This window comes from Cydia amplana, chromosome 11 (genome assembly GCF_948474715.1).
Source record: "Cydia amplana chromosome 11, ilCydAmpl1.1, whole genome shotgun sequence".
NCBI classification, from domain to species: Eukaryota; Metazoa; Arthropoda; class Insecta; order Lepidoptera; family Tortricidae; genus Cydia; species Cydia amplana.
In genome coordinates this window covers 15,047,741-15,074,653 of record NC_086079.1, presented here as the reverse complement: position 1 = coordinate 15,074,653, position 26,913 = coordinate 15,047,741, and the positions used below count along the sequence as shown (strand labels likewise).

Genomic DNA, 26,913 nt, shown 5'->3' with positions numbered 1-26,913 from the left:
TAATGTCGTTCTAAAACTGAGACTTTTAGGGTCGTTTGCACCAAACTGTTTGTCAGTGTTAAACGCTTCGCTAAATTTTATTGTATGGAAAATTTTATAGTTAAACGCCGCGGCGCAATGGGTGACGTTGATCAGTCTGTTAAGTACGGATGGTGGAACTGGCACTTATTTTGAGATCATGAACTAACCTTATCAACGAAAGTAAAAATTAAGTCAGAGTTTTCTCCTAGTTAAATTCTAACTTAAACATGCCTCTTAGATTGTGTCTGCCGTTTGCCGATTTAAAAAAAAACACGAAACCCCACTAACTAGTGACGTTCTAATTGCCTAGGCGTTGAACCATTATAAGTGCGCTCGTTGATTACGCATAGTTGCTATGGATGTCTAGATCACGCTACACTAGTTCTCAGTCGATTTGCCTGCGCTCTGTAAGCAATGAGAATACCTGGACAGAGCAACAGGTTACCCCCGGATGCCAGAATTCAAAAACCCTAACCCACCACTTTGCCACAGAAATACCAGTATACACTGGCCTCTCAATACAAATAGCTGCTACTTATGATTGGCTTTAGTTATACTGGAGTTTAATAACAATCGTTAAAATGTTTTCTGAATAGTCAGGCAGGTAGGTAGTTGTTTTTTAGACTGGAGTTAAGTGTGTTTCATTACAGTTAACGCTGGGAAAGGATATGCCACGGTAATATAGGTTTTTTTTTGTTTCGAGTTTAAATAAAGTGAAGCGGAAACAGACAAATGAACCCAAGGAATATTGCAGTTAATTTTTTACACAGTTGTCGGAGACCCGAAACTTAACACTTTTACGTTGTTTACTTACAAATAGGCCCGCTATTAACGTATTGTCAACGAACGCTTTAAATTAATAAATTAAATAACAAGAACTAAGAATAAATAGCTTACTAAATCTCGCTATATGGGTAGTTACATTATATGTAGTAAGTACCTACGTTTTGTTTCGGTTGACATAGCACAATCAATCCAAGCTATAATAAAGACCATTGTCTACATGCAGTCAAGTAAGACAAGTTATTAGTATAGGCCTAGCATAATGCCTAATACAGTACAATGTTCATGTTGTTACTTATAAGTTATAACAAAAGTGGATAAAAATCATCATGCTAGTGAAGTTGAACAGGTCATTGTACAGACAGGACCACGCTCATACGAGTTTTTGTTTTGTATGTGGGAGGGATGGGACGTGCCGAGATTACGTTTTGATTAGAAATTACGCTCTATCATTTTTTCATTTAGTATTATGTAGACATAGGTCTATTCGATGAGGTATTTTTTTTGTAAAGGATGCATGATATATTCAACTTTTGACCGGCAATGCTGCGGTGGCGGTGGGTAAAAGTACATATATTACAGACATATCAACTTATTATAATTTTGAGTATAAATACCTTAAATTCATGTTCAATAAATGATTTATAATTTCTATCTCGGCACTGGCAAACGAAGCTATGGCCCATATGCTTTGTATTTATTTTTAAATTGAGATAATTTGTAAAATACTACGGTAACTAGCGAGTGTACACGAGTGTGTCATATACATCCTAAAGGTATTACACAATTTGTATGCTAACTAGGAAGAATCGATATCACTTTTTCATAGCATGATTCTGATCTGATTCATATAGTAACTTTAGTTTTCCTTCCATAAAGCGATTAAAATAAAATTCAATACAATAACGTAACTCAATAATTGCGCCAGTGCCGATATAATTGTAATAATACAATTTAGAAACGAAAGAAGAAATGAGATCGATTCAACGTGTATTTGTAATCTGTGGGACAATATTGGTAAACCGTTGTAATATGAAATTATTGAATTGTCGACTCGTAAAAATATGTAGGTACCTATATTGTGGAAAAATTAAAAAAAAAAGTTAAAGCAAAGACGTGACATAAAAAGTATAAAGTCCGTTGACTGTTAGTAACACACAACTACATTATACTGACCATACTCAATGTCATAATACATAGGCCTAGTATGTCAATCATGTGACAAATTTTTAACACACAATACAATGAAGTGTTAACTTAAACTCTACAATTCGTGATGGAGTCAATTACCAAGGCACCGATAATAATTCAAATTAGATAATCAAGCTTAACGATTTTACAATATAGTGTTAACGTATACAATATATAAGAAAACTTAACATGTTTCATATAATTTACCACTTGAATTTTCTGGTTTAACTGACATGCGTTCAATGCGTGGTAAAATAGTGATCGCTGGTTATATTTGCGAAATGGTTTATAATAATTATGACGCGTTATAAATAGTTTGATTATGAGAATTGGTTAGCAAAGTAAAATCAGTAGTACAAGGCTGTGAAGTCAAAATAGCCATGTAAGAAAAATTCAAAGAAGAATATCATAACATAGTTTCGTTAATAACTTTTTTTCAATGCAATACCTAGTTGCTGGGAAATAGTTAAATATAGTACATAATTTAAGTTTTGAAAAGGGAAATTAATCAACCGGCTTTCACTTGGTTTGGACTTGGACTAATTCAGATTAGTCCACCAGATTATAGTAACAGTACTGGACACCAAAAAGTTTTATGACCTATAAATTATCGTCTACAAAGTTTTGTAAGTTTATATTATCATAGCGACATTCGCGTCTTATGCGTTTTGTTAGTCTAACAACGTAACATTATGTTTCAGAATGTCCCTCATAACTTTTCTCATTAAACTTACGGATCTCCGAAACAGAACCATCTTGGTCTCCCGCCGCACGCTCCGGTACGAGTAGTTGCCACTACAATAACATTCGTCTTCATCCGACGGTACCTGGTAATACACAGCGCGACGTCTCATTTCCAAAAGAAAAACACACCTCTTTTTTGCACAGTCACATTTACATTCACGAATTCGAATGTGGAACGAACGTCTTTTGTTTTTGCAACTGTTCTGTGGTTATGATTTTTAATAGAATCGTTACAAAAACGATATTTGGCAGGAAACGGCGCAGGATCGGGAAAAATGGTGTGCTCTCGTTTCGGAGGCCAAGATCCTCTTTGGGTCGCTGAGCCGTAATAGTTAGTTTTTTAGTTAGTTAGTTAGTTACAAAAACGGCCTTGTATATATGTTTATACGGCTCTAGTTTCTGAAATGTTTTATTTTGGCTTATGTTGTTTTGAGAATTGAAAATTTAGAAACTATTTAAAACCGTTTTGTTTGCATTTGAATTCTTCCTTTTTATGTATGTTTGCAGTCCCAACTTTATTTTAATTATTAATATTATAGTATGTATTAAAATTCTCGACAGATTTTTTCAATCACAAGCTAGTTTTTTAAACTCTCTTTTTGCAAAATCTTTCCAAATTTATTAAAGTTTATGTTCCAATTTTGAATAGTTTGAATCACGACCGATTGGGTTCTAAGAATGCTGAATACTGACGGTAACGGTTGATCAGAAAAAGTTCCGCAACCGACAATAGCCCAGAATTAGTACGTAAGCCTTTGTGTGAACAACAATGGAGAGTTTTTACTGATACTGCTTATTTTGTCTACTGGTGACAAAATTGTGTGCCAATACCTAACTTATCTATTTCTGACACTACTAAATTGTAAGTTTTTTGTGGTTACGTGTCTATCAATTTCTTTAAACTATTACGAAAGTACTGTCGCTTGAGTTGAGGTAATAATAAAAATTGAAAATTAAATAACTACAGTTACAGAATTGCTTCTGGAGCCCAGGAGATTAAGGAAAAAAGGTTAAAATTTGGAATATAACTTGTATGTGTCGTCTCTACGCCAGAGCAGCAATACGTCAGTAACATCTATGTATTTTTCATCTAAATGGGGTCTTAATAGCTAATCTGGAAGAGAAAACACATTCCAGTAGGCATGTTTAGAACAAATAATATGATATCATGTAGTCCCTCACTGATGTTACAACATTAGTGCGAGCTTGCAGACATTGTTAAATACCTAGTTAGTTAGTTTTACTGAACGTTTTCCGCAAATCGACAAGCATTGTACCTATTTTGCGTGAGACCGAGGTAGACCTACTCTAACCACCCCAGCTCCTCCACAAAACCTAGCAATGTCTACAGGTTACTAACTGCTTCCTTTAGTGTGCGGAGTCCCTAGGTATTTGCTGTACTTCTACCTGTTTACAATCTAGAAGAATATGTTTTGTTGTTTCCTTTTCTTCCATGCACATGCACGTCGCAGATTTTGAATTTATGTTACTATCATGTCTATTTAAAATTTGAATGCGCCTCAAATTTCATCCGTTACAAAAGGAAGTGCGTACGTCGAAGGCACTGACAATCCAACCTCTAGACTGAGCTTAGGCCAATTCTTTCATGAAACCGATGCTGCCAAAAATACGGGGGTGCGGGGGGACGAGGTGAGCGAATCCCGTGCCGTGATTGGTCCATTCAAAGACACGGACCAATCACGGCACGGGATTGACTCGAAGATGGAGTAACGCTACCGTATGTGTGGCAGAGGGGGTAGCGCGACTATGCTATGTCTAGAGGTTGGATTGTCTGTGGTCGAAGGAAATGTGATCAGTGTGACTTCCTCGAATGAATGAAGTGTTATACCTTCCGTGCATGCGTAAACAGACGGACGGTTATCTTTTGTTTTGGGTAGGATTGTCGGCTACCATGAAATTTGAAATGTGAATGTTTATTACACCTATTATCGTCATATTACATCATTATCATTCGTTTGTCCTAATTTTATTTGCTTTGAAATTATGGCTAACGTGTATACATAGTTCTTTTTTGCATTTGCTCGATATAAAGCATAATCAAATAAATGTATGTTAATCTAATGTTTGATTTGGAAAGCAGCCTTTGATGTCAAAGAAGCATTTTCTTACAATCTTTGTTAGGAAGAGAAATCATTTTAATAAATAAAATTAATTAGGTAATGATGTTATTTTTTTATAAGTCAATTTCCTTTACTTATTCCTCGGTCTACTTCCTAAAGTAACTAAATATCAAGTGACATTTTTACGTACACCGATCGACTTGTAATAACTCTGGAGTAAGCTCAATAGGTTTAACATAATCAAAATTCATAACAAATCATAATGACATAATCAGCATCGCCTAAATAAACTGTTCGTAATGCTTACAATAATTATTATCGTGAATCTACCTACTTTGCGCCAAAGTGGCTCGCGGGTCAACCACCTTCCAAAATAACAAACATTTATTGTTATCAGAATTATGTAGATCAGAACATTACAAATGATTGATCCATTTTCAACATTAATTAAGAAATAACCAATATTTTGGTTGGAGAAAAGTCTACAACCTCTAGCGGACTCGCGTTTTGTGTGCGATCTATGTGGCAAGAAATGCCGCGCTGTTATAGGATTAGCCATCGACGGTGATGCTCCCCGTAAACCCACAGGCGCCGCAAAACACATCTACAACAGATGCTGTGGCCAAATGATGATGACCTAATGTCGATAAGCCAGTATGTATTACTTTATCACGTACTTGCTTATCGGAATAGTCTGACCCACATCGTGACACTATCGGATGACAAACTCGAATCCATATCTGTAGTGGCCTCGCAAAATATTTTGTTACGGGTTAGATCTCATCTCTCTACTTCGTCTCGAGTGTTAGGGAAGATGTTTTACTTGTTTTTTGATGTGTAATTACTAATTACTTATATCAAGTGAATCCTGAGCATACTCTTGTATGGAGCTGAGACCTGGACTTCGTATGCCAAGCACGAACGTCGTCTTAACGCTTTTCATATGCGTTAATTGCATCCGGAACATTTTGGGCATACACTGGAAGGATAGGGTCACAAATGAGAGGGTGCTTGAGATTGCTCAGCTGACCAGCCTCTTTGCGCTGCTAAAGCAGAGACGCTTACGTTGGCTGGGGCATGTGCATCGAATGCAACCTGCTCGTTTACCGCGGCGTGTAATGTTTGGTGCCATAGCGAATGCCAAGAGAAGCGTCGGTCGGCCAATGCTACGACATAAAGATTGCGCCAAGCGAGACATGCACGCCTTCCACATCCCGGTTCACAAATGGGAGGAACTTGCCGAGCACAGAGTCGAGTGGCGCAAACTGGTATTTGACGGGCGTAAAATTCATGGCGACGCTTGGTTTAAGACACTCGCAAGTAAGCGAGCCAAGCGTCATCAGCGCGACACCTGTTCTCCACGGGCACATTACACCTGCCAGGCCTGTGGTCGTGTTTGCCGCTCCCGTATTGGCTTACACAGCCACGAAAAACGTTGTCGCTCTACCTGACACTGCTTGTATAGTCTGTAATAGACTCGAAGGCCAATGATGATGATATCAAGTAGAAGTTTTGGTGTATTTCTTAAAATGAATTGTCTTAAAATACTATAAATAGGTGGCTCTCCTTACGCAGTGTAGGAGTTAAGTAAACAGAGGTAGACTAGAATAAGAAAGTTAGTGTTTGTTTGTTTTATTTGATTTTTGATTAGGTACTGAATAGTGCAGCTACTATTTTGTTTGTTAACGTATTTGAAGCTTACGAATGTTTGACTGCATATTTATGTTTTTGTACTTTATCTATGCGGTGAAATAAAGATTTTTCTAGACATTTCAATGGCAATTGCAATACATTCTTATTAAAAAGGATTTATATGATACTGGCAGATTATTTAATTTTTAGGTTGAATATTTTACCTCAAATATTAAAATAGATTAAGACAGTTGTGTAGATTTAAGGAAATAACCAAAAAAGTACTACAAGTCGTCAAAACCCTTTCTTTGTCATTCTTGCAACCAGGAGACGAATTCTGATTTTAACAGTTTCAGTACAAGAAATAAAATCAGAATCGGCCTTCTGGTAAGAATGGGTTATTTCTTGACATTGAGATGAATAAAATTATCTATGTATATTGTCTAAATAACAACCTTTTGTAAATAAAATAAGAAAGAAAACTATGTACATTGGAAAATGGTAAAAGAAACTTAAACGTGGATATGCTTATAAGTTTACCTTATCTAATAAAAATATTATCATGTATGTATTTATTTCCAGCTATTTAAACCTACGTCGCAAAATAAAAATACAGCGTTTTCTTATCGCTTATCAGTGTGTTGTCGAAGAGCAAATGCTAGTCTTATCATATTTATGCCACTACTAATGTTTACCTACAACTTACTAACACATTATGTCTAAGGAATTCGTAAACTCATCACTTGTAAAGTACCTTATAGTTCTGCGACGTTTGCTAAGTGCACGAGTCAATCGAGGAAAACTAAACTTTATGACAGCGGATATAAGTATTATTTTACTAGTTACGATGGATAGATTCTTTGTTTTACGTCTTAGACACGTTTATCTATATCCTTTTATTACGACATTGAAATATATACCTATATCAGACAAGTTTAAGGCCGAGTTGCACTAAACCGTTTGTAATCAAGATGACAGTATGATCGCGTTCGTAAAATTTGATTGTTTAGGAAGTTTTGTAGTTTACTGCTGAGATCGCTTCGTCAGTCCGTTGATTATTTCTGGTACTACTGTTACTTAAGTCCGTTGTACTTAATAAATGTATATATTTTATAGACATATTTAAATAACTTTTTTTTTAACTGGCCTCTCCAACACTGACCAACCATTCCATTATTTTAATAGTTGTGAATATACCATGCGGAAAATTTCTTGCGGTTCTGTTAAGTCATTCACACACTATAGTGATTCAGTTTGTAATAACCTAATAATTAGACGTAACAGTTGTTGAGGTCACACACATAACACCATGTCGTGTAATGACAGCGGGATTTTGAAATTATAGCTGGTCAACCAAATCTTGTCAGTAAAAAAAGGCGCGAAATTCAAAATTTCTATGGGACGATATCCCTTCGCGCCTACATTTTTCAATATTGCCGCCTTTTTCCACTGACAAGATCTGGTTGACCAAGTATAGTATTCTTTATTCGTACAGTGTCATAAGATCGGAGCGACCAAGGTGCCCAAAAATAACATGCACTTTAATCTCTTGGTAAAAGAGGCTTTGTTGCTATATTTGTGAACATCTTGACTATACAGATAGCAAGTTCAACAGCCAACTTCAGCTTGAATATTGTACATTCATATCACATTGACTCGTCCGTTCATTCATGACCTTTTTTGTAATTACTATCTACTGTATACTTATACAACGAGCTGTAAAATTGAGTGGAATTCATTCATAACGTGGTCATGCAGTTTTACACTCCCTTGCCGGTACCTATCCTATGTGTATATTGTATAAAATTGTTAAAGGGCTATATGCTTATATTACAGAAATAAATACTTTCTTATTAAGAAAGATCAATGGTAAGTATTACTATTTAGTAAATAATAAATACATAATAAGTGTTTTTAAATAATGTCAACATATAGTATTAACTTTATATGTTTAGTATAAACTAATTATGATGATATGCGCAACAGGCTTCATCGTTTTTAAATATCTGATTAAGTTAAATAAAATAACCACCACGGACTGAATTTCAAAATGAATGCCTATTTCGAAAGTAGTATTAATACTATAACCATCCTTAAACTAGAGCATGCTGACACGCTAACAATAAGTCTAGAAACTCCCACGGTTTATCGATAATATTGAGTGTTATCTACAATCAGATGGGCAGGTAAATGATAGCTTTCCTTTACCTGACAGGTGAGTGAGAAAGTTAGTCTTGATTTTATTATATCGCGTGATATGCCACGGATATTTTTTTGTTTTGAGAATTGAACAACGCAACGTGCCATAGGATGTGTTTATTTAGAATTGTAACATTTTACATTTCAAATATTATGATATGTATATGCTTAAGTTTATTAAAATACCTATACTTATGGGTGTTTTTCCGATTTACCCATATAGTGAAGAAATCTGTACAACACGGGAAAACATTGTTAAATTCAGCGTTAATTTCAAATAACCAATGTGTCATACATTGCGAGTAATTGTGATTGTAATCGGCCATCAAATTGATGAATGAAAATCAAACCTACCTAGTAGTTTTTCTGATACAGATTACCTATTGCTGTATGCAAGAGGCCCCTCTTACTTACTTATAGTTCGCTAGTACGAGTAAGCCCTTACTCGTACTAGCGAACTATAAGTACCTATTTTGGATTTCCCTATATTTATGTGCACTAGTTTCCGTTGGGATAATATTTATCACGCAATACGAGTATGTAAACAGAAAAATTAGTTATTTATCCGGGATCTATTTACATGGGTTTTACCGAAAAAAACTGGCGTATCAAATGCAGTAGGTTACATGAGCCATGATAACATTCAACATCATTTAGTCCCCTATAGTGCACTGCCTTATGGGAATATAGTTCAGATCCGGAAACCGCTTAGGAGATTAGGTACTTAAAGAAACCGTATTTTGCTTACTTATCAAGTAAATTATTATTTTTTTAATTAAGGTTCCATTCGAAAATGTCGTTTTCATGTATTTTATGTAATGTTCATTCATTTAATACTCGATAATTAGAACTATTCTTTGCATAATATGATCGCATTAAGGTAGAATTGTTGGCGCGCTTTAGTTTTTTTTCCACAACTTTCACAGTTTTTATCGGAAATGTAAAATTTAAATTGTGATGTATAGTTGAATAACTGGTTGTTTAAATATTATACGCAACATTTTTCTGACGATTTTAGTTTAGCTATAAAATCGATATATATCTACATTTTCCATAAAAAGTGGTATTTCTTTGTTTCTAGCTCTGAAACTATACATTTTTTTTACAAATAATGTTTAGGTGAATCATACTAAATTTAATAATCTTTCATTACATGTAACACACATGTACGTGTGACTCATAGTATAGCTATAATTTACATTTTACGAAATTCGGCAGTGATTATTTGTATGACGTCATTATTCCTGACTGGGGGACAATAGAGATGGTCTCCCGACAGTTTTAGAACCCAGGTCATATTACTAATAACATACTAGAAGCTTACGCGGATTATCCTGAAAATGGCCAATTTGGATTTTTTAACTTTAATGCATTTGTATGGGCAAATATCTACATTTTGATGCATAATTTCCATATATTTGGTCCAATTTTGACTTTATTGATATCAGCGTATGACGTCAGACGTCGTCTTTAATTTTGTAGTACATTGCTTTAACATCCGACTTTTGGTTTGTTTGTAAAACCCAAATAATGGAATATTTTATTACATCATTTTGATTCTTTTGTAAATGGCTCTTAAACAGCTGTATATTTTGGTACACACTGTATAAATGAAATATAACATATTTAACTGGCTTTCATTCAATACTCCACACAATTATGTGCCATTCATATGCAATATTCGCAACGAAGCGGGAGTCATTTTGATGACGTCATTCCGCTGAAGTAGATGGCCGGCGCCGCTGTCTCCCGGCAGTTTTGGAGACCTAATACCATGTCCAACAACATACTAAAAGTTGGTAGCGGTTTCCGGATCTGAACTATCTCATCGACCGTTTCCCATCAGGCATAGTACTACTAGGATATGACTTTTCTAAGAAATATTGGTTGTAGAACAATAGTAGTTTATGCAACAGTGATATAATAAGGGTTCTTAAAATTCAAGGGTCGAAGTTACAAAACGAGACGTAGTCGAGTTTTGTAAAAAAAGACCCTTGAATTTTAAGAACCAATTATGAGCTGTTGCATACATTACTTTTTCTATGACAGCTGCAGCAAAAAAAAAGAGTTATTATTAAAAAAAAAGAGTTATTATTTAAAAAAAATTGAGTTATTATTAAAAAAAAAAGAGTTATTATTGTAAATGAAAACATACCTCTTTCAATCAAGATGATCGGAACTTGTATCTTTAAAAAAAATAAAGCAGTTGTATTATACTCATAAGATGACTGCTAGCAGTCATCTTATGAGCCTATAGACAAATCATTCAAATGACATTGCTTTAGATATCACTGTCAGTCATTTAATTGACACATTTAAGTGCTGGAGTAGAAAAACGTTATTATGAGTTACCTGCAGTTGAAATTAAACGTCCAAACTTCAGTAGTCCGTTAGTTTTTCCACTTCATTGATGTATCAATCAGGCAATACAATACATATAAATTAGTCAACTCAATACACAGATAATCAAACTATCGCGTAACGTATTGTATAATCGAAATAGCGTAAGCATTTCCCCACACCCACAAATAGTTCGAGAGATACAGACAGACAGGCGGATATTTCGGGAATAGCGTTGACTCATTCCGGATGTGTCATCCCACCAGACTGGAAGTTATTGTATGTCTGTGTGTGCCGAATCCTGCAGACATCGTGAGGATATTAAGTGACTAATAAGATGGGATGCTCTATGTATAATCGTGGTAGAATATTTAGTTCAATGGCTTTAAAATAATTGGTTCAAATTACTCATTTATGTACCTGCTAGATAGAAAATATTTTCACTTATTTCAAAGTAGATCATTTCAGAAAACCAACTACATACTATTTATTTGATGTTATTAGATTTATATTATTAGAATATTTTCGTATTTGTAAAACTGAAAAGGTTCTCCGCTTGGTAAAGTTGGTATTTGACATGTGAATGTCCTATCACGAGCAAACGACTCCTAAGTGGTGTGCTCTGAATAAATATTAGGTACTATTTACCCCGATTTATTTCAACACTACCCTGAAAGTAGTGTTGAAATCAAATCAGGGTCTGGTTTAAAATATAAACGGCTTTCAGTATCCATAATTTTTACGGTGTAAAACGGTGTTTCACAGTGAAAAATGTATCATAGTTGCTATACCCTCCTGACTGGTTTAAAAATTTGCCAGCTTCATTTTAACTCTGTCAAATTGACAGAGAGTCAAAAACAATTGGGTCTATCTGAAATAAATTCAACATTACAATTTAGTCTCAATTTTTAGGGTTCCGTAGCCAAATGGCAAAAAACGGAACCCTTATAGATTCGTCATGTCTGTCTGTCTGTCTGTCCGTCTGTCTGTCCGTCCGTATGTCACAGCCACTTTTCTCCGAAACTATAAGAACTATACTGTTGAAACTTGGTAAGTAGATGTATTCTGTGAACCGCATTAAGATTTTCACACAAACATAGAAAAAAAACAATAAATTTTTGGGGTTCCCCATACTTCGAACTGAAACCCAAAATTTTTTTTTTCATCAAACCCATACGTGTGGGGTATCTATGGATAGGTCTTCAAAAATGATATTGAGGTTTCTAATATCATTTTTTTCTAAACTGAATAGTTTGCGCGAGAGACACTTCCAAAGTGGTAAAATGTGTGTCCCCCCCCCTGTAATTTCTAAAATAAGAGAATGATAAAACTAAAAAATATATATGATGTACATTACCATGTAAACTTCCACCGAAAATTGGTTTGAACGAGATCTAGTAAGTAGTTTTTTTTTTATACGTCTTAAATCGCCTAAATACGGAACCCTTCATGGGCGAGTCCGACTCGCACTTGGCCGCTTTTTTTAAATTATGTGACGTTTTGTGTTTCGTGATGACAATTTGTACAATTTGTGGTGTCCTATAACAATTTTGATAGTCTGTCGCAGCAAGTTTATGATGTGTTAAAATTTTACTACTCGTATAAACAAAGCCGTTTTAAAGAAATGTTGCGAAACTCTGACTCACTAAAGGTCGTCAACATCCATGTTGCATTGCTGTAATATAGTTAATTTGCGCTTTATTGCACCGCGATAAGGATCAAAATTGATTGGTGATTCGTAAGGCTAGGGCCATGTCCTTTTACAAAGAGGTCTAAGGACTGAAGCAAAAAAGTTTTTGCCGTATGTAATCTTTATTTTTAATTGGTATAAAACTAAGCTATAAGTTTTATCTGTAAAATGATAACTGTTAAGAAATTAATTCAAATAGGTACATAATATATTTCTACGTGGATTTATATGAACATTTGTGCCGTTTCATTTGTGACGGTTGTCAAATAAGACGACATTTCCATAAAGCTTCAATTTGAAATCAACTTTATCGACCACCGAAAATATTGGTACCTTTTAGTTGAAATGGGTAAATTTTTATAACATACCTACGTTTAACATACAGTCGCCAAAAAAAAGTAAGTGCGTAAAAAAGTTATGTCGTCGTAAATGCCATAAGGGTACGTCAGCGCGCCACATGTTCATAGTTATCGACAACAACTTCCCATCAAATGGCGCGTCGGTTTCTTGTATTATGAAAAAACCGGGCAAGTGCGAGTCGCACTCGCGCACGGAGGGTTCCGCACCATAAAAAAAAATAGAGCAAAACAAGCAAAAAACGGTCACCCATCCAAGTACTGACCCCGCCCGACGTTGCTTAACTTTGGTCAAAAATCACGTTTGTTGTATGGGAGCCCCACTTAAATCTTTATTTTATTTTGTTTTTAGTATTTGTTGTTATAGCGGCAACAGAAATACATCATCTGTGAAAATTTCAACTGTCTATCACGGTTCGTGAGATACAGCCTGGTGACAGACGGACGGACGGACGGACGGACGGACAGCGGAGTCTTAGTAATAGGGTCCCGTTTTTACCCTTTGGGTACGGAACCCTAAAAATATCTATTGCTCCTGAAAAATATTTAGAGATAAATTACAATTACATTTCAATACATACCCGTTTTTGTATATTTGCACGTTTTACAATTATTTAGGTATCACATTTTATACTATTCTAAACCCCAAAACCTTGTTCCTTTATCAAGATTTTTTTTAAACATTGTTAGAAAACTACTTTTGTTAGAAAATTTTATCATCGACTCCACTTTTCTTCAGACTGATCGAGAAAAGTCAAGTTGGTCTGGTAACATAGTTTGTATACAGGGTGCTTCCTATAACAGGAGCAATAAATTAAACTAAAGGCTGTAATCCTCAAACTGACCAACATTTTTTCAGCAACTTTTAAAAATTATGAATCCTTTAGACTTCCTCTTTTTCATACAAAATAAATATTGCCTTCAATGTACGCTGACATCAGTGTGTTTGACGTTGCTTGTCACGCTTTAAACATAACAAAATTTGCAATACATTGCGTCTTAGAATAAACTTTAAAGTGTAATAAAAATCAATACATGCGTTATTTTCAAAAGTTGCTGAACAAATGTTGGTCAGTTTGAGGAGTACAGCCTACAGTTTAATTCATTGCTCCTGTTACAGGAAACACCCTGTATATTCAAATAATATACAAATCTTTTTCAAATAATATACATTAACATTAGATTCGAATTTTTGACGTGATAACGTCTTATAAATCGATGAACACCGGTAGCATGCACGATAAAGTGTCACGTTGTGGACAGATCTCCATGGTAACGTTGTGGACAGATCTCCATGGTATAAAAGTATGCAATTTTTCATCAATGTTTTCTTATGCGTGATAACGTCTCACGCAAAATTATCGTCCGTTAACCGACTTTACAGACAACCATATTTTTTTAATTATTATAAAAAGGCAATAAATCTGTTGTATTTCACGACCCTGAGTACGCCATAAACCGCAACAGAATTTATAAATGGTCAACAACAGAAAAAAACTCCATTTTAAAATAATTATGTACCTACCTAGCTGTAATGAAATAAGCTTTTTTCTCCGCATTTCACGTTCTGGGTTAGAGTTTCAAGGCGAAACCTTCACCTCACCGACAAGGCCGGTCGCTATTCGTATTTCCGCGGTTTTGTTATTTTACAGTGCAATGACTTTAGCTAAAGACTAAAGCAAATACTGCGAAGGACTAGCCATATCGTGTTCATAAACAAACAATCCAAACATACAACTATGTCGCACTATATAATAACTTTTCATTGTTATTGCGATAGCACAAAGGAGTTGTAGTATGTACTCTAACGTTAGGTATTGAAATCGGTATGGCAAATTTTCTTTTCAGTTTATAACGTACTTACTTATATTTTGAAAATAATTATTCAAAGACCAAATATAAGGGTCTCGGCCCCGAATACGATTTCGTACCTTTTGGTGTCGAGACCCTTGGCCCATGGGGTCCGAACGCTACGCTATTTAAAGATTTATCCAAAAGGAAAGCAGACGCCACTGGTGACCGTAGATCTGGCAGCTTCCTCGCACAAAGAATAAGTATTGCGATACAACGAGGAAATGCTGCCAGCATCTACGGCACCATTCCGCAGGGGAAAAGTTTGTAATAATTTATTTTAAGATTAGTTTTATTTATTTTTAGATTTAGTTTTTAAGTTTTGTAGGTTAGTTATTTAATTATGTTTTGTTTCTAGGTATGTACTGTGTATAGTTTGTATGCACTAATAAATTACCCATTATTCAAACTCTTGGTAAATGATTTGAATGGCCTTTTCTTGAAACTTATCTAACACAAAAAATTACGCATTATTGCATTTACTTCGTCAAAAATCTGTCTTCTTTATAATCTCTATGCCTATAAAACAAAATATAAACGGCATAAAATATAATGCAAATTATTCTCAGTATTCGATTTTATTTACTCCATTGGCTCTGCACATGCTCCAATCATAGAATTTCTATTTATATTCAAACAAAAAATATACAAAGAGTAAAACCAATCTAAGTTTAAGAATATCACTACGTTAAACATTGTAACAAAATCATCGAGTAATTCAGCCAACTGCCAGTAAGAGTTCGAAATTCGAATTTTAAATGCAAACAGCTGCAATAAACTGGCCAGTCTTGGCTCTTAGAAAATTGGATTTGGAACGAGCATGGCTTAAATAAAGGATTGAAAGGATTCGACTTGTCTTTGTAACGGAAATGTTTTACTGGCAAAGAAAGATACCAGAGATTTTTTTGTACCGTGATGTTACCACCATCTAATTACACATGATCATTGAACTAAATTAAATATATGGCGGAATTAAAAAAAAAACATAATATCATTAGATGTACCGATATTCTCTATTAAAGTTAATTTACATTGTGTAAATATAATAAATTACAAATAAAAGTGACATTGCATGTAGGTAGGTATTTCATCTTCAACGCAGTTTATCTTCATGGAAATGATAGTACTTACCTAATATAATATATCCAATAATATAATGTAAATGATTCACCTATAACCAGTAATTATGCCTGAACACGAATGCTAGGAATGTGGGCTACTCTATAAATTCTATAATATAATGTCGTCTTTCGTCAAGTTAATCTGTCAGCTCCCAGCGGCTCACATTTGAGCCAGAACGCTTATGGGTGACGTCATATCGTGGGATTCGACAGGTTCAACAGTATCAAATTATTTATGGTATTTTTAATGAACCCCATACAAATATTGTTATGAACACACAATTTTAGGTTATTGGTTCAGTCCAGTTAGGTAAAAACATATCGCATTGCTATGATCTTTGCATCAATATTAATTGTTAGTAAAAATACTTAAGTCCTTGTTTCATTTAACAAACTGACAATCGTCAAATGTGCTTAAGTTACATATACGTTATCTTACAAGAGGTAATACAAAATAAGCTGAAATACCTATGTCACGTAGCCAATTTAAAACTTGTTTACAAAGTTCCCACCGAAGATTATGCTGGAAATCTTGAATATTTTGTATTCTGTATACGTTCAATGTGAATCTTAAGTTCTTTGTCTTAATATTAATATCTCAGCTCACTTAGTATTCAATTTCGGTGCGGCTTAACTGTGTTGTGGCCTTGTCTGACAATATGTCACATACGTAACGTACTTGAATCAAATGTTATGTGAACTCGGATGTATCCTTTGTAAGAGTAAGAATCAGCACATTGAAGGAAGCCAAGGTCAGATGTCATTGCTTCACAAAATTTGTGCTCGTTTCATATAAAAAGATATAACGGAGATTATGTACGAACGATTGGCGAATGGCGGTGTTTCTTAAGATCCTAAACCTCCGTTGCCTCATTCTTTGTTACGAGCTATATTACGCTATATTTAGCATTGTCCTTAGGCTGGTTTTAGTGTCACGCGGACCGTCCGTGCGGATCGCTCCGCACCGGAACAATATTATGTACTATCCGGAACAATTTGTTCAATGTTCAGGGAACGTTTTAGAGTAAGGCTGGTTTTAGTGTCACGCGGACCGTCCGTGCGGATCGCTCCGCACCGGACCAATATGTATTAAGTTCAATGAGCGTTTTAGAGTAAAGCTGACGGGTCCGCGCGGACGACCGTCCGCGTAGACAGCTTTCTCATACAATTTGACGGTGCGGAGCGATCCGCACAGACGGTCCGCGTGGCACTAAAACCAGCCTATAGCTGACGGGTCCGCGCCGACGACCGTCCGCGTGGACAGCTTTCTCATAGGCTGGGTTTAGTATCACGCGGACCGTCCGTGCAGATTGCCAAATTGTACGAGAAAGCTGTCCGCGCGGACGGTCGTCCGGACGGACCACTCTAAAACGCTCCCTGAACTTAATACATATTGGTCCGGTGCGGAGCGATCCGTACGGACGGTCCGCGTGACAATAAAACCAGCCTTAATTTGCTTTGTTACAAACCAGTTAGCGATTAACTTACGTCTTTTCACCTATATGATATACCTAACTTGTGAGTCAAGCCGATGTATCTTAGGCTAATAGGATAATAAAAATACTACGTGTTTCAAACTTGGCAGGGTCTCAAGATTCCAACTACAAATTCAAAAACGTTCAACAATGTAGCTTTTTATACGTACTTACACACTAATTGCATTCTTCCCATAAACCCAACCTAGTTTAGCCCGCAAGCATAATATATTATACAATTTCTCGTTCATCTAGCACTTCCCTTCCATTTTAACGAGATAGACGATCCGAGCGACAATTAAGTTTAAACTTTGTATAATTACAAAACGCACCTGTGAATTAATTATCTCGTCCACGCCATAACGAGATTGTAATATTTTTCAAAAAGGTAGAAAAAGCTGTGTGCGGTATGAAAAAGCGGCGGAGTAGCGGGGCAACGGAGTGGTTAATTGCTGAGGCTGACATCCTGTGGGAGTATTGACAGGTGGTTGCCGGCTATGCGGTCCTGGTCGTTTAGCTGGCTTCTTTATTGCTTGACAATTGGGTTGACAAAAAATTATACATTTAATAGGATAAAACGGTCGGTTTATTCTAACGCGATAAATTCATGATTCAAATGAAAAATTACATGGTGACAATTTGAACTTGTAACTTGACCCAAATTTGGCATATTTTTTACATATTTTGCGATTTTTTTAAATGTTACGCGTTACTTGGTCATGGAAGTATGTGTAGCGTAAATTAAGCATAGGTGATAATGATAGTAATCATAATTGAATTTAATTATAAAGTAACTGCACTATAATTGACAGTCAATTAATCCAATAATTATCAGTCTAATAAACTTTACTATTTAACTACCTACTATTAAGTCTTCAAAGCGTCATTTGCCGAGGACATCATGTTATATAAATGCATGCATGCATGCATTCTTGGTACAATATGTTCTTTGTTTAGTTTTAATGCAATACTTTGTCCATTATAATAGACATCAGACAATAATATGGATAACAAATCTAAGTTACAGTCTTACAATGAAAACATACATCGCCTCTATCAAAGATACGCCAACATAACGTGTCATCCAGTAGGCTCCTTTTTTAGTCTACAAAAAACTCAACACCAGGTTTCTAATGACGATACCGTCATTCATTTACTATAATTCGTCATGTCCTTTTTAATGAAATTCCCTTCCTTTCCCTCCGTTATCGCGTTACTAGTAATCGATAACTGGCGGATGCGTGATACCACTTCCTTGTTAATGAATAAGTACCGTAGCCCTATCGTAATCAAGTGCAGTTTATAAACTATAATAACATATTATGAATAACAGCGCCATACAGACATTATGGGTAAAAGTTGCATCTTTTATTCCTAGAAGAGAAAAAATCATTATAGACCAAAATATTAGGATTTGGAATTTTGTACTAATCGGCTATAAAACGCTCCCGAGGCAGGATTGGCTAAGAACAAGCTTGATTAAAGTAAATATGTATTTGTAAATTATATATCATGATTTCGCATGCGCTCAGAAAAGAAAATAATCAAATAAGAAAAAGGAAAACTCACCACCTGTTTCCTTTCAGCTCAGTTTATTGAAATTAGATAGTAATCAGCATTGAAGATCAATGTCTATAATCCCAATTTTCTTTGAAATAACTTGAATACTATCTATAAAGACCACCATTTAGATTAAACAGCTAATGAGGTCTTTTATCCTTTTCTGTAGAATTCAAATCAGTGTCAGGGCAGTGGTTAACGACTTACAATATCTGAATTCCGTGGAAGCTAGCGGTCTACCGTGTGATTAATAGTGGTCAGTTCGAGTTCGACTGACCATTGTATGTTATATATAAGATCTCTTATATTGTAGTTAAATAACCTCTCTCAAATACTATAAAAACGTTTGCCCAAGAAAGTTCACAATTTTCCCACGTGTTGTAATATTTGTAAGCGCTAAATTCTCCACCGCATATATATCTAATAGACGCTTGATAAGGATGTCTTGTGCCTAAAAACTTGTTCTCTCTTTGAAGAACCTCATACTGCAGTCCCTTGAGAAAACCTTCGTAGAACATTTCACAGCCCGACCTTTCGCGGAAGAAAATCCCACAGACGTTGTATGAGTGAGTGTACATAATTTATTCATCAAAAGAGTTCGAAGTGCGAATGTTTAAAATCACATGACTCAGCGGCAGCCATGTTTAGAGACATAATACAAACAGCATAGTATTGAACGAATGATATTAAACAATAAATATTGGGTCGCTTCCAAACCAAACTGACGTCAGGCCATTCACATGACCTGTGTAGGAAATCTTGTTTTGAGACTGTAAACGTGTTGACAGTCACGTACTGCTAACCTTATTAATATTCACAAAACATTTTCACGACATTAAGCTGGCATCCACTATAGTTGGACCTTTAGATACTATGCCAAATATTTAGATAATATGCCATAGTCCACTGGCTAGTTGTAGGTGTAGACCTTCTTACAAAGATATAAGGCGTACCAAGATATGGCCGTCGTGCGTTTTTACCTTGCCCTTGCAAATATAGCCTATAGTTTCCGTGTGATTTTTTTCATGGCATTTTACTGTGGTTAAAACGTGTAAAAATTCTATATAAATATGTACTGCAATTTTGCGTTAGCCTCCTCGTTGCGTTGCTATTAGTACAGTGTGTGTATTTACATACAGGTCTTACTGTAATGAAGTATGTTGTAGTCTGCTTCAGCAAGCGTAGTGAATGAGCGTTGCACTTAATGCTTGCATTTAAAATCGATACTCTTATAGTTATCAGCGTAGTTTACCTTGGCAAAACTCCGTGAATGGGAGTCGGACTAAAGTCTATTAGGTATTACACACGATTATATCGCTTATTTCTAGAATATTACGTTCTGAAATGGTATACATTTTCATGTAGAGTTGTTTCACTCCGGTTCAAATGAACATAATTGCAACCATAGTTAAATGAAATGAAATGAAAAACTTTATTTTAAGGCAACTATTGGCCCATAGATAAATACCTTAAAACTAGCATACATATTATTATAATTTTTGTCATATTACAAATACCTTACAGACTAACATATGTAGATATGTATTTTATAAACTTAAACTTATTTTTTTTAAAGATTATAGGGTTTGATATGACTATATGTACGGCTTAATCGTTTCGAAAGCAAATGTTCATTCATTACATATAGGTACTGTATTAGTAAATATTCAGTAGTTTCAACATTCAAAAGGAATCTTAAATGTAACGAATTAAACAATAGATTAACGATTAAGAAATAAAAATGAGTAATTACAGACTGGTGTTGTTAACCAGTTAATACATTAATCATTATAATTTATGAATCAAATTAAGTTAAGAACTTGTAGTGATGCAAAAGTGCACACGCAACACGTATTATGTGCGTCAGTAAGTTTATCCTATCAAGCAGGTATTTTTTCTTCGTGAATATACCCAATAGGGTATTTGTCATTATTTTATGAATGGTATAAGTCGATCAGGTTTATTTTGAGGATTAAATGTCTGTCCCTACAGATGGGTCCCCTGACCCATTGTCTTAAAGCAATACAAAAGTCACAAATGATGGTCAAAGTCTGGCACTCGCACTTTACTGACGAAACGCTTCGAACAAAATCGCAATACATCGTGACGTCACCATGTAACGTTAGAAGCCGTTTCAATGTATGGAAAACAAGGAAATTGCGATTTTGTCAGTGACATATTGCGTTTATATATATTATCTGGGAGACCGAGCTTTGCTCGGAAAACATATAAAAACTCGAAAATGCGCGTTTTCCCAGTGATAAAACCTAGCTAGATCGATTTTTCGCCTCCAAAAACCCCCATTTAGCAAATTTTATCAAAATCGTTAGAGCCGTTCCCGAGATCCCCGAAATATATATAGATATAAACAAATAAATATACAAGAATTGCTCGTTTAAAGGTTTTAGATAGATAGTATTATGGGTAGATTATGGGTAGTATTATTATAGGTAGATTATGATTGCTATACAATTTTTTTTTAAATAAAATGTAAGAAATCGAATGGTAAGATAATTTTTTCCTATTTGGAAGTTATTTTTTTTGTAACTTTAAGATCTTGTATTTTTTTATTATTCCCATATATTTTTTAAATTTCCAATGTATTGTGATAAATTGCTCATTTTCTAGTTATAAAATTGAACATTTAGTTATAAAATTGAACATGTGTCAAATACTCTGCACTAATTGAAGGTATCTCTGTTTGGCCCTATGGTTGACTGGTAGAGAATGCCATTTGGCATTAAATCCGTCATTTGTACATTGTTGTATATATTTTGTGCAATAAAGTTTAAATAAATAAATAAATACCCTATTATAATGCAATTTTGTAATACAACCGTTTAATCTAATGAGCGTTCTTGCAAACCTCTTACTCATTTGCAACGGCGTCTAATTAAACGTTGACGGGAAGTTTAGATGTGAACTCTTTGTTGTCTCATCTTTGTTAACTGTAACACCATCATCCTGATTTTATCGTGAATCATGTTCTTAATTATTGGAGTCACGTCATCTTCCTCTTTATTTACTGAATCATAAACCTGCTAGCAATATCGCAGAACTGAACCAAGATATTCCTTTTCTTTTTTAATAAGTTTCACAAAATTTCATTTGACGCTGAAGTTTGTTCTAAAAATGTTTCCACGTTTCAATAAAATATTGGTTGATGTAATTGAGGCTCGAAATGTATTCGAGACATTAATGTAAATGAGAGAGAGACATTTAGATTGAGAGTTGGGATTTTAATAGTCTATGATTTTATTTTAAAATTTACATACTAATAGTAATATTACGAACTTAATACTAATAGTAAGCATTAACTTACATACTAATAGTAAGCGCTGGTGGCTTAGCGGTAAAAGCGTGCGACTTGCAATCCGGAGGTCGCGGGTTCGAACCCCAGCTCGTACCAATGAGTTTTTCGGAACTTATGTACGAAATATCATTTGATATTTACCAGTCGCTTTTCGGTGAAGGAAAACATCGTGAGGAAACCGGACTAATAAGAATAAGAATAAGAATAAGAAACCATTTATTGCAACACAAAAAGCATACAGGTTACAAAACATAAGGATTGAAAAAATAAGAATAATTGTGCGGCAAAAGGAACGGGCTCAGCATACGCTGCGTCAGTCATTTCATTACAAATTGCCTGCGCAGCGCTGATTTTCAGTCCGTCCCCTTCACTGAACCACATTGACATTTATGCGGGTTAAAAAAAAAAAAAAAAAATTCTAAACAAAAAACCACTACAAAGATCTCTAGTTAAAGTAGGTAATAATAGTAGTAGTAGATAATAATCCTAATACGGGCCTAGTTTACCCTCTAGGTTGGAAGGTCAGATGGCAGTCGCTTTCGTAAAACTAGTGCCCACGCCAATTACTGGGATTATTTGCCAAGCGGACCCCAGGCTCCCATGAGCCGTGGCAAAATGCCGGGACAACGCGAGGAAGATGATGAGTAATATTACGAAAATACTTGGATATCGTAATTCTACGATTTGAGCAGATAACGATTAGTCCTACGAACATTTTTCTACGTATCATTTCCAAGTCACAGCTAATAGTCGCATTATACACCTAAGCCGATAGTAGTCGTACGTGTTTTACTCGTATTCAATTTACCGGTTATCTAATAATCACTGCAGAACCGGTTTTCGTCTCCGGTTTTATTTACCTGCCCGTGCATTGTTCCTACACTGTTTCGATATAAAACTTGCTTTATGTGGATTTTTAAAGACCACATTGTTACACGTGGACTTTTTTCTTTGTTAGGTGAAGCACTGTTATGGTTCATTTAGGATAGGTTGCGTCATTTATTAAGTAGAACACATTTTTGATCGCTTTCTTTCATTCATAATGATAAGGCATTTCACGTAGTCCATGCTATTATTCCATTACGCCATACTAGGGGCCATGCGTGTTAAATAAATATCAGTGTCATGTATAATGTATGTCCTATTGAGTGCTACACAATACATCATATATTGATATTAGAATAGAAATATTTTATTCATTAACACAAACGAGACAATTTAAGTACATAAAAGAAAAACGTAGAAAGAATAAAGTGCCACGAAATAGCCTTATTATGTTGCTGGCGAATTCCAGCGCTGATCTTCCGATGAGACCATGTTTCGGCTGGATGTGTCCTAAATCTAATTTATCATGCGTTTTACTTACTCTTTTAGGAAAACGAGCGAGACCTATATTATACTAACATTTAGATCACGTATTATCCAGAACAATTAAGCTTTCTTCACACACCACACCTAATGATCCAATCACGTCTTAACCCAGTTATACTGATCGCAATTCCAATATTGTCGGCGACCATTCCCGGAGGTACAAATCTCTATCTCATACGTGACTGTGTAGTGAAATCTAAGCGTTATTTGAATAGGTAGCACTATTTTAAACCTTAATCCTTGGACATAAGCCCGAGAATATATTGTTTTTATTGGACTAGGTATGTGGTCGTAATATATTATTATACGGGGTTCCACAAAACGGTTTGATTACTAATAAAATAACTGGATTGTGAATAATCAAGATTAATTTTAAGCAAAATTAATTGATGAAAAACTTTTGGACTAAACATAAATACATGTGGCAACTCACATAAATAATCACATGACCTTTAAATTATTAAATAAAATAAGGTCTCCTAGGTGTAATTAAGCACATCAAGCGTAGGTAAATTATGAGTAAATTAAATTGTAAATGTTATTGTAACATTCCTCACTTACACATTTCATAGAAGACATTAAATGTACATGTATGTATCTATAAACTACTCGATAATCAAACAAAATAAAGTAGTTATTTTAAAAACGTCATTATTTACTTTCACAAGCATTTTTTTCTTATGAAGAATATCACACGTTTAGATAACAGAAATAAAAAATGCACATGCATGCAAATTACTGCATGTAGAGTTTATGATGTAGTTGTAATTTCCTTTTTATATAATGTACATATCTTTTGTATAACTATCGAATCAACATAACTACGATCTAACTGACGTTAAAAAAATAGCACGCATATAATGAAGTTAAATAAACTTTAAGTGCCTATAATTGCAATTAAATAAAAACAACACATCATACACCAACAAAACTTATAAAAACACAAACAAATAACTCACCAGCCCCTGTATCCTGGGAAACATTGTGGACAAAAATCAATGACTCCAAATACAAAGGCGTGTTTACACTGCACGAACACAACTGTCACTTAGCACGTCACTTATCAGTTATCACCACACAACGTGCGCGCGAGTCGGCGCGTGAGACGCGAGTGCGCGCGGGCATGCGAGTGAATCATGGCGGGGAGCCCTATATCTTTTGTTTTGTTTTAACAGGCGAGTGCAACGGTAGGGTTAATCCCGGCTGATTTAATGCGATGGAAAATAAATGAGTCTATTCGTTGAATAAAATTAAAAGCCACGTTATTATATTCTTTCTTAATTATATTTTTTAATGACATAAGACATAGGGGATCTCTACTGTACGACTATATTCAGATAGTTTTGGTCCGATAGATAATGTTGAAGTTGAATGAAATCGATAGTCATACAACTTCATAGTATGTATTTAAATAAATACAACTTCGTGACCTACTTATTTACTGGCATGTTGGTTGAATGTAAGTACCTAAGTAACTCAGGTCTACATGAGCATGTAATTGAGCAGAAGCCTAAAATTTGAAAAACGTGTTACTTATGTACCTACATATGCTCATTGTGGTACATTCGTGTGTTTTACAGAAAAATAACAATATGGGATTTTTCAAAGAATACAACTATAAAATAAATTACAAAAAAAAGTCACGCTAAATCAAAAGTTTGTATCTTAATGTGGTTCTTTTAATCAGAAGTTTAGATAGAAATATTTATAATACCTATAACGAAGCCTAGATACGTAGGTATATATGTATAATACACTAATCTATAATACACTAACTAGTTTGCTTCAACTGTAAAGTCGTTTGGAATTCTACCAGCGAATTGTGTCGCGTGGAATATTTATTAGAGATGTCACAAATTTTCGGCATCTTTCGCCACCTTTTGGAAATTTCCTACATATTACAAATACCTTTGTTTTTTTAAATTAAATATTATACGATTATTTACATTCTTTTGCTTTCATAAGTAATAGTTACTGATTTTTAAAAAGCGTTTTTCAATTAAAAGACACGTCAAGATCGCGTTGTCTCTTCCTAATGCTAAAAAAAAGGAAATATAATACAAACGATAATATTAAGTGCATAGTAAAAGTTATCTTTGCACATGTTATTTGTAACAGTTCGCAAGTTTGCGACCGGGTTGTCTGACGTGTGACGATTTACCCGTTATTGATGCGACCTAATACCCCAAAAAGGATGCAAAACAACTAACAAAGACGCAAACATAATATGGTAATAGACATTTTCACTTTTAAATTTACAAGTTTTCACTCGTACATCAATTCTACACGAGTGTTAGGTCAAATAGGTGGCTTTCCAACAGAAAAGGGTCCTTATGCTTCATGTCCACTAGGAACTTTCTATTAGAAAAGGGTCCTTTGTTGATGTGTTGTTTTTTTTGCTTGTATGTAAGTTCCATGTTGACGTCTAAAAGTGCCCTTGTGGCCTATTTGCTGAATAAATGTTGATGTTTGATGTTTGAGTTTGGCTGTTGTAGGGCCTGTGAAATTAAGTTAATTTTATTTTCTGCGAGTTAAATGACTCATTTCGACTCAGATAATAACTTGATCCAGTGATTAAAGTTGAAACAGAAGTAACGCTTCGAGAAACTGCTTATTACCATAATTTACAAGTAAATTCCCTGCTAATTATTTTAATTATTATTTTGAAAAGGGTTTCGTAAATAACGTTTAATAACGGAAGTTGGAAATATGGACAAAGGATAATATTTAAATGGAAATAAGGTTCTAATGGTTTCTAAATAAATTAACACAAAATATCAACAAAGTAAGAGGAGGGCATTATTACCACGTGAATTTCAAAAGCCATAGGTAACTTATGTAGTCTTTTGCAATATTCATATGAATGTATTTTAATAAATATATTTTTTAATAATATTTATTATAACATAGGTACTTAATAAGCCGTCTGAACGGGAAGGAAATTATCAGATTAGTTGCAATGTGACAAATGCAGTCGGTACAAGCATTATGGAATAAAAATTACCTAATAAAGTGAACAGACGTCATTACTGTGTTATTACTTGGAATGACGTGCCATCACTTGTTATATTACCTAGTAGTTATTGATAATAATGATAATGTTATGTTGCGGATTAAGTGTTATTGATCTATTAAGTAATAGTCAAATGTGTTTAGTGTTTACGTTATTTATGGGTTAGATAAGA

The 26,913-nt window shown here is 34.7% G+C and overlaps 2 protein-coding genes across 2 annotated transcripts in view; one reads left to right on the top strand and one right to left on the bottom strand.

Moving 5' to 3' along the window:
- Positions 1–24,863, bottom strand: part of LOC134652098 (probable E3 ubiquitin-protein ligase sinah) — a 53,535-nt gene extending 28,672 nt beyond the window's left edge. Inside the window, exon 1 of the mRNA XM_063507263.1 lies at positions 24,688–24,863. Within this exon, the coding sequence (XP_063363333.1) occupies positions 24,688–24,711 (24 nt within the window). The 5' untranslated portion in view covers positions 24,712–24,863. The remainder of the gene's footprint in view (positions 1–24,687) is intronic.
- LOC134652123 (adenylate cyclase type 2-like) overlaps positions 1–26,913 on the top strand; it is a 215,422-nt gene that overhangs the window by 114,812 nt on the left and 73,697 nt on the right. The window lies entirely within an intron of this gene.